General features: G+C 42.7%; 1 protein-coding gene across 2 annotated transcripts in view; it reads right to left on the bottom strand.

Annotated features, from left to right (window-relative positions):
* Positions 1-10,132, bottom strand: part of RELN (reelin) — a 549,393-nt gene extending 539,261 nt beyond the window's left edge. For both annotated transcript variants that reach the window (XM_004702602.2, XM_004702603.2), the window contains exon 1: positions 9,907-10,132. In XM_004702602.2, coding sequence (XP_004702659.1) covers positions 9,907-10,132 — 226 coding nt within the window. The remainder of the gene's footprint in view (positions 1-9,906) is intronic.

The following is a 10,132-nucleotide window of genomic DNA, read 5'->3' as shown; positions in this document are numbered from 1 at the left end:
CAAGCGTTCTGGACAGCTCCAAACTGAGTTGCCTTTGGGATTCAATTAACACAGTGGACAGTTTTCTAATTTGCACCCACTTTAAATTTTGCGTTTTGACCCGAGTGGGGGAAAATAGCAAACTCAGAAGTGAGCAGCTGCGGACATGAAAATTATCGTGACAGATTTTACCGTGATGGTGGGGGTACTTTTCTACTAGGAATAAGTAACCTATTGATTTTTTTTTAGGGGGTAATCTCATTTTAAGATAAAACTAGGGTTTTTAAAATTTTTTTTAAATCATTTTATTGGGGGCTCATACAACTTTTTTCACAACCCATACATACATCAATTGCATAAAGCACATTTGTACATTTGTTACCCTCATCATTCTCAAAACATTTGCTCTCCACGTAAGCCCCTGGCATCAGCTCCTTATTTTTCCCCACTGCCCCCTCCCTCATGAACCCTTGATAATTTATAAATTGTTATTATGTTGTCATATCTTACACTGTCCGACATCTCTCTTCACCGCTTTTCTGCTGTCCGTCCCCCAGTGAGGAGGTTATATGCAGGTCCCTGTAATCAGTTCCCCCTTTCCACCCCACCCTCAAAACTAGGGTTGTTTTTTTTAAGCAAGATAAAAGCCTACTCTTCCATCCCTTCACTGAAATGTACCTATATGTTTCATGTTACAGTCAGAGAAGAGGGGCTGATAGAGCCATGGTGAAGCACTCAGTTGCTCGCCTACAGATCAATAGTTTGAACCCACCAGACATTCTGCAGGAGGAAGTAGTGGCCATCTGCTTCCGTAAAGACGGACAGCCTTGGAAACAGGCCCTGCGGGGCAGTTCTGCCCTGTGCGAGAAGGCCGCTTTGAATGGGAGTCCACGCAAAGGCAGTGGATTAGTCAGAGGAGAGAAAATGAGCCGAGGTGGGAGGATGAGGAAACCAAAAGGGAAGAGCAAAAAGCAGAAAAAGAAAAGACACAAAGATACAAGTAGAAGAGAAAGCTATGGTGAGAAAGGAAGAAAAGAGCAAATGATGAAAGACAAAGAGAACATTCGGGAAGAAGAAGAAAAGAACGGAAGGAGAAAGAAGTAGAGCAAGCATGGAGGAGAGAGATGGTTCGCAGGTGAACGCAGTACTACTTGTGACGTGTTCTTGCTCCTGCAGTTCGGAGGTGAACGGAGCACTTACTAGGAACCATTGCCATGCCTGCTCGGGCCACCTAGTGTGTGTGGACTAATGTCCACCCTTCTGAGGGACTTTATATTAGAAGAAGAGGAAGCCATGTTTCTACTAAAATAACTAACCTAGAATTTTTTTTTAATGGAATGGCACCTCACATGCAACTTTTTTAAAAAGGAGTAATATAAAAACCTAGCTGTAAAACATTTGCAAGTTCTCCTACAGTTTAAAGGAGTCCTTCAATCAATAAGACAGTGCATTTTATTTTCAAAATAAAATTAGATTTTTCTAAGGAAAACTGAATGTTGGATTCAGTATTGAAGAGGAAAGCAACCTGGGTTTTAAGTGTTCACTTCTGAATCTCAGAATACCTAAGACTATATCTTTGTCAATTCAAATGGTGGCTAACTAGTCCTTGGTGGCGTCATGGTTACACATCAGGGCTGCTAATTGCAAGATCAGCAATTCAAAACCACCAGCTGCTCCATGTGAGAAAGATAGGACTTTCTACGTCCATAGTTAGTCTTGCCCCCCCACCCAGGAAGTGTGTACCACAGAGACCGACACTAGACCTTCTGGTGGGGGAAAGGAACCAACCTACCATACCCAGATGGAAGCGGAAGAAATGGAGGAGGAGGAAGGGAGTGGAGCACATCCTGGTCCACCAAGCCCTGAGAACGACAGCCTCAGGGCCCCCCCTCACTGACCCATAGCCCTACAGGGTACAACACTGGAGACACAGTGTGGGACTTGTGCCCTTATCTGACTCCACCACACGGAGGCAAACACTAAGGGCGTGAAACAGAACAGCAAAGGGAGCAGAGCAAGGAAGTCCTGATGGAGTACCAAAAATAGACTTTGGGGCCAGGGCATGGCACCCCATTATACCCGACCAGAAAACACTCCTACAGGTCAACAAACAGACCTTGAACTATTTACATGGTTTTCTTTTTTGTTGTTTTGGTTTTGTTTGGGGCTTTTGTTGTTGCTGTTGTTGTCTTGTTTTCCTGTGTCGCTTTGTTTTGCACTGTCCTGTTATTATGAGCATATTATTATCTCTGCAGGTCTTTCTAGATAAGATTGCCTGGATAAACAATCTGGAGTAGAAAACAACGGACTGATGGTTCCGGAGAGATATGAAAGAGGGGGAGGTGGGGGAAAGGAAGTGGTATTAACCAACCCAGGGACAAGGGAACAACTAGTGATCCAAAATGAGTGGCAAGGAGGGTGTAAGAGGCCTAGTAGGGATTGATCAAGGGCAATGTAACTGAGAGGAATTACTGAAACCCAAATGAGGCCTTGAACATGATAGTGGGACAAAAGGAAAGTCAAAGGAAATAGAGGTAAGAATTAGGAAGCAAGGGTCATTTATAGAGGTCTAAATACAGTCATGTACATATGTAAATATATTTATATATGATGATGGGGAACTAGATCTATGTGCATATATTTATAGGTTTAGTATTAAGGTAGCAGATGGACACTGGGACTTCACTCAAGTGCTCCCTCAATGCAAGAACGCTTTGTTCTATTAAACTGGCATTCCATGATGCTCACCTTCCCGACACGATTGCTGAAGACAAATGTGTGCATAAGCAAATGTGGTGAAGAAAGCCGATGGTGCCTGGATATCAAAGGATATAGTGTCTGGGGTCTTAAAGACTTGAAGGTAAACAAGCGGCCATCTAGCTCAGAAGCAACAAAGCCCACATGGAAGAAGCACACCAGCCTGTGTGATCACGAGGTGTTGAAGTGATCAGGTATCAGACATCAAAGAACAAAAAATCATATCATTGTAAATGAGGGGGAATGCAGATTAGGGACCCGAGGCTCATCTGTAGGCAACTGGACATCCCTTTGCAGAGGGGTGATGGGAAGGAATCAAGCCAGTCAGGGTGCAGTGTAGCAATGATGAAACACATAACTTTCCTCTAGTTCTTAAAGGCTTCCTCCTCCCACCCACTCCCGCCCCCCACACTATCATGATCCAATTCTACCTTACAAATCTGGCTAGACCGGAGGATGTACACTGGTACAGATAGGAAATGGAAACACATGGAATCCAGGACAGATGATCCCTTCAAGACCAGTGGTGAAAGTGGCGTTACCGGGAGGGTGGAGGGAAGGTTGGGTAGAAAGGTGGAACCAATTACAAGGATCTACATATAACCTCCTCCCTGGGGGATGGACAACAGAAAAGTGGGAAGGGAGACGTCAGACAGTGTAAGATATGACAAAATAATAATAATTTATAAATTATCAAGGGTTCATGAGGGAGGGGGGAACTGGGAGGGAGGAAAACAAATGAACTAATACCAAGGGCTCAAATAGAAAGCAAATATTTTGAGAATGATAAGGGCAACAAATGTATAAATGTGCTTGACACAATGGATGGATGTATGGATTGTGATAAGAGTTGTAAGAGTCCCCAATAAAATGATTTAAAATTTACACACACACAAAAAGTAAGTTGATAAATACAACTGAATCTTGGAGAGAGGGAAAAGAGTTGCAGTCTTGGAAACTCACAGGGGCAGTTCAACACTGTCCCACGGGTCGCTATGGGTCGGAGTGCACTTGGTAACAAGTTCTTTTGCGTCATCAAGGTTGCCGTGTACCACAAATCCTCCATCACCTGCTGTTGCTGGGCCTCCTTGTGTCAAACTCGAACTCACTGCTACCCAGCCAATTCCGCCTCACTGTGAGAGAATCAACCTGCCCCGTGGAGACCTTGTGAGCTGGAACCACTGATCTGATGGTCAGCAGCTCACTGTTTAACCCACCAGGCCACCAAAGCATCTCTACCCGAGTGCGACACAGAACTGAATAAAAAAGGAGTAAACGTGTATGGTTTTAGAGAAACACTATTTTAGAGATAACTGGTCAACCTATGAGCACAGCTCTAGCAGCTCTGCTTCACTGAGACGGGCCTGGTGGGAGACCAAGGTGAAACCGCTCTCTGACCTGTGGCAGGGCCGTCTCAGGGGAGTCTCCTGAGCACCCTCCTGTGTCTGGATGGTTATAACGGGATCTCCAAAGGAAAATTCACTTCCAGCTTCTGAAAATGTGCTTTTAAATAGTCTCGGCTTGAAGTTGGTGACTTAGTTTGGTTATTCAATAAATGACTGTAAAATCAGTCGGGTGGGCAGGGGGAGCGAATGAATCACTGAAGTGTTTCTTGAAACCAAAACACTTACAATGACTAAGTTTCATTTTTACCTACGGATTACATCATTATTCACTTGCCTTCGTTAGTAGTGAAACTGCCCATGTGAACCTCATGCTCTCCCTTCCTTCTTTTCCTGAGTGCAGAACTCTTTTTCTGTTTCTATGACAATAAGAACTTCATACTTTTGTCTGAGAATATCTACAAGTCTTTAGAAACCCAATTGTTTAAAAAAGCACTGATCACTTAACTTGTTTATGCTTTTCACATATGAAAGCTATTTTAAATGAATGGGCCAGTACATTAGCAACTATTTTGAAGATTAAAGGCATAAGTTTCCAAATAGCATTTGAAAAAAATCAAAAGAAATATTTTTGCTTAATATTCAATGTATGCTAAATAATTGATGATATGGTATTTCCAGTTCATTCCATAAAGTTGACTAATTCCAGAAAGGAATAAAACAAGTCAAATAAAGATTTTTAGATACTTTATTTTAAATAAAGATAAAAAATTTGAAGTCAACTGTATTAACCTTACATTCTTACTAAAATGTCTACCCTTCACTTTTTAAAACTGAAAAGAAAATCTTCCTAAGATAAAATAAGTCTATTAAAAATGCTTACATGATTACATTGATAAGCGTTTGGTATATTATTCTTTACCATTTTAATAAAAATATAAATAATAATCTAAAATAAAGATTTGTAAAATTAGAGGGAAATAAATTAAATTTCTAATAATGTAGTGTGCTATTAGTAAAGTAAGAACTTGTGTCTAAATAAGATGTTTTGAATTATGATTTTAAAGACATGACTTTTTTCATTTATGTTGGGAATTTGAAACTCATAAGGGGATATAAACTACATGAAGTAAGATTTATATGGGGTAGGAGATCTTTTGAACCACATTAGTAAAACATGCTTCAAGTAAACTGCAGAGGGTAAAATGATATATGTGACAAGTGGAACAAAACACTTTTAAAATACCCAATTTTTATAGCCATATACAAGCAGCAGTTCACTTACACACTGCACTTGACAAATTATTCTAAGAGTTCAGAATATGCCGATTCCAAAATCTGAGACATAAGAAGGATACAGAGCCACACACCTGATCAACAACTCAGCGCCTTCAGCAACGCCAAATCATTTCAAATAAAATCATTCCTTTAAGAGGAATCAAATCCAATGCCTGTTTCCAACATTCAAAACCAGTTGATTCCAGAGCGCACCCACGAAGAACAGTAATATTGGCAATTGTTACAATGAAGCACCGTAATTGCTTCATCCTGATTATATCATTCTTTAGGTTAATGTTCAGTCTTACCGGTTGGAAATCAATTTGATTGCCCATGCTACAACATGCTTAAATAAACAATAGAATGGAAACGTAACATGAAAGAACAATCAACAGTAGTGCTGGATTTACACAAAAGTAAAATAACATTCCCCTTTTAAAGCATCAAGCCATGTCACCGAGTGAGTTACGGCGTTTTTCCCCTTCTGTCTGTATTTTAGAGCATATTTCTCACTATCTAGAACATCTCACACACTCTATGCCACTGCAAGTCTGTTTAGACACCTAGATAAACTCGTGTTATAAAGCTGGAGGGCTTTGGGCAAAATTCTTGACCTATGATTGGCTTTCCTATGTAACACTTTACCAATGCCCAGGCCCCTTTCGGATTCTCATTTTCGATGGTGCATGACTTTGTAGGGGCCAGTCCTTAACTGACATGATTTCAGCCACATCTAAAATGGTTTCTATCCCAATACGTATTATCTGCCTGTTCAGTGATTCATGAAATTCTCCTTTTCAACAACAAAAAATGAGGACATCTTCCCACAGTTATAATTAAGACTTCAAATGTTAATACTCTTGTATGACATTTTAATACTGACATATCACATATAGTATTAATAGCAGGGGGGAAAAGCACAAGGGCAGGGGGTGAGAAAGAGGGATCGCCTTGGGAGGGGAGGGTACAGATGAAAGTCCCCGAGTTACACAACATTGCCCAGGTCCCTAAGAGGGGCTCTGCATCACTAGGTGTAGCTGGGAAAGAGAAATGGCTCTTTGATTAGCCATAAAAGTCCCCATTTCCTGCTTAATTTCCCACCATGAGAAACTTTCTACAAGAAAAAAAAAAAAAAGAAATTCCAGGTTTAGGGTATGGAAACTATGTTGGAAAAATAGAACATATCTTGGGATTTCTGCAAAAAAAAACCTTGGGAAAAAAAATTTTTTTCAGGTCTTAAGTAAGACCTTCCTAGGAGCTCTAGTGGCCTAAGGGGCTAATCACTGGGCTGCTAACTAGTCAGCAGTTCAAAACTACTAGTCACTCCTCAAGACAGCTGAGGCTCTCTGCTCCTGTAAAGTGACTACACTGGAAGCCCAAAGGGACAGTTCTACTCTGTGCTGTAGGTCACTATGAGTTGGAATTGACAATGGCAGTGAGTTGTTTTGGTTCTTTTAAAGCCCTTTCTAATGCAACACAGTATGTATGAGACCTCTTTTACAGAGCTTTGACATGGTGATATGCTCATGGGCGGACACTGCAGTTCATGGGGCTAATGGCACCATGGCAAGAAAGTCACAGATAAGATGAAACGAAACAAGAAACTAGAGGTAATTAGTGACATCACCTATTAGACGGGACCGTACAGTGTGTACACATTCACCTATACTGCAAATAACCTAAACCCACTACCATGAAGCATCTGTGATTCACAGCAACCCCACTAGACAAGACAGAACTGCTCAATAGGATTCCCAAGGCTGTAAATATTTTACAAAGCAGACTGACATACTTTTTCTCCCCTGGAGCAGCCGGTGGCTTTGAACCGCTAACCTTTTACTTGACAGCTCGATGCTTTAACTCACTGGGCCACGAAAGCTCTTTAATGTTGCAAACAGGTAGATAGCTATACTACCAAATTTTGGAGATGTGTGACAATACTGCCAGACAAGTGAATTCTTTAGTAATATATATATTTCTCCTTTGTCAAGAATACTTTCAATAGAAATCCATAAAGAAATAGGACAGCGCCCATACTTTGGAACCAGTTTTATTCTAACCTGTTATTTGTGTTTTCTTTCTGAAAGGCCAGCCCTGTTACAGTGCAAATCTGAGCGGGCATCGGCACAGTCTGATGTACAGGGACTGCAGGTGTCGGGGGCCTGGCTCACGCACCCTTTCTTTCAGTGCTGTGTTAGGCAAAACAGGAAAGCCACCCAGCTCTGCACCCAAACACCATTCCTCCAAATGTTAAGTTCCAAGTAAATCATAGATAACATTGATTCTTCCTGACAAAACTACTGCCTTTTAAAGATTTGGGGGATTAGAAAAAATAATCTCAAAGTAAAACATTGCAAATGTCTTAGCTTAAAGTGGATTTTTTGGCCGAATGACCCTCCAGTTTGATCACGTATCACAGGGGATCAAGTACAAAGGTATCTATCTGGCTAAGTTACCTATCAGAAAATAATTTCTTACAAATACTGTACAATTTTTAAAATTAATTTTCAAAGCCTAAAAGGAAAAGAAACACATGGACATCATTTCATGTGTAAGCCCTTTTTTTTCTACCTGTAGAACATGTCTGGGAAAACTCTTACAGAGGCCTACAGTGATAGCCAGATCCAAAATCTAAATATTCCTGATTAAAGAGGTCAGGGTAATTGAAAGTCTTCCCAAATGTGTATGAATTTGACGTTTGATAACTCAGACCTTACGAGTATAGGAAACAATGGTAGAAATGGAGACTTTTCTCCTTCACACGGAATTCTTACTCTGGATCTTCCATTCCTCTCTGGGTTTAAAGGTTGGGCTTATGGTGTGTCTTAAGCTAACTTAGATTTTCTAGCTTTATAACAAAAACAGTGCTTAGGTCATGTTGGAGTGCTTTCAAATTGTCTATACCTGCACCTTAGAACGGATCAGAAAACAGAGTGTGTGTGTGTGTGTGTGTGTGTGTGTGTGTGGCTTTGTTTCTTCATATGGTTTTTCATCACATGACAATCATACCTTTCAGCCCAGCATCACTCACAGACCCCTCACCAGACCCCTCTCACTTCAAGTTAGTAACGGGCAAGCACCTCTCTGATGGTCACACGTAGTGACAAGGCTCACTACATCAGTCTCTGGCTTAAGTCTGGGTTGCTATCAAACCGACTTGGTCCCTCCATTTAGAGTCTCATTCCCTTAGAAAAGTACAGATTATTCTTGGGAAAAGAGTGCAATAAGCATTTTATTATATATGGACTAAGTACAGAAAATTAATTTTCCAAAGTCTGAAATTCCACTAAATTGGACTCTCGCTTTACAGACAAGGCTGCCCCCATGCCACAAGACAATTGTAAAGCCACTATTGTAAAACTCCAGGAAGCCGATATTTACGGAATCCTTTCAGAGAAGAGCTAGTCTTTATTTTTTTTTAATAGAAAACTTAAGAATTCTTGATGGTTATGTGTGTGTAACTGAAGTGGCATGGCCCTGTGGATTTACCTCCTGCCATGTCATTAATGGCACGAGAGTTTGTAACTCTACATGATCTACATACAGCATGGACTGTGGTTTCAAAACAGTCCTAGACAATAGTTTCTAGTTGCCTGGGCACAGTATTTTATATTGAAATTCGACTTAAATAGTGTCGGTCACGACCTATGAAAGATCCACGAAGTGAAATATTCAGGCATCTCAGCACAAATACAAAAGACACACACAGAGATGTGCAATTTCCCCCACATATTCCGTTTATTAGCTGAAAACATTAAAAATGTATGCACCACATTAAACTGTGCTTCTTGGAGCTGAATTTTACTTCTCGAATAATATGTAATTTTGATGAAAGGCTGCATGATGGCTCTTAATCGTAAACGTGGCTTCCACCCCCCACCTGGAAATAGAGCTGTGCAGATAAGAGTCATTATTAACAAACATCCTAGTGATCATTCTAAACATGGGCAACGTTTTAAAAGTATGAGAGGAGGCAGGAAAACGGCATCCACCGCTGACATTTTAAACAGCATGGTCCACCGCCACGACTGTTGGACAAGAGATGCAAGGAGAGGGACCCCCGGCTGCTGAGCAGCGGGAACTTTGCGGCGGGTGGCGCGGGAGCCGGGGTCCGGGCGCGTCAATCTGTCACCAGTCCGTCCGCAAAGCCCAGCGCCGGTCCCTGAACCACCCAGGGACCGGAGCCGGACAAAGGTCTGACATACAAGCCTCGGGGTTAAGGAAACAAGGCGCACCGGCGCGTTCAACCCGCCAGAAGGGGAGGACGAAGCGCGCGGAAGAAAGCCACGCGTCCCCAGGAACCGGCCGGCGTTTTCGCCTGGGAATCAGCTCATTAACAGATGTGCTACGTGGGGCGTGGGGGTGGCGGGGCTCCAGCCCGACTCGCGACTTGGTCCTCCACTAACTTTGTGCCCTCTCCCTCGACAGACGTAACGTTGGGATGAGGGGTGTCATGGTTGAAATGGTCCCTGGGAAGGAGGAAAGGGGGTTCAAAGCTGCGCGCGCGCGCAGGGGCCGGCCAGGCAGCGGCAGCTGCCCGGGCACCTACCGTGGTATTCTTGTCCCGGCACGTAGTAGGTGGGGTGGCCGGCGATGTGCAGGGAAATGAGCACTTGGCCCTGCTCCCCGTCCCCCTCCAGCTCGCCGTGGTGGGTGCACAGGAAGAAGAAGGGCGAGAAGCGCGGGTAGTAGCCCACCGCCGCGCGCGCCCTCAGGGTCGCCCCGAGCCACAGCGCCAGCAGGAAAGTCCGCGCGGCCCAGCCACTCCGCTCCAT

Source organism: Echinops telfairi, unplaced genomic scaffold (assembly GCF_000313985.2).
Source record: "Echinops telfairi isolate 266 unplaced genomic scaffold, ASM31398v2 ScPeMD7_23;HRSCAF=83, whole genome shotgun sequence".
In the NCBI taxonomy this organism is placed as follows: Eukaryota; Metazoa; Chordata; class Mammalia; order Afrosoricida; family Tenrecidae; genus Echinops; species Echinops telfairi.
Note: the sequence above shows the minus strand (reverse complement) of the source record. Positions and strands in the feature narration are given on the sequence as shown.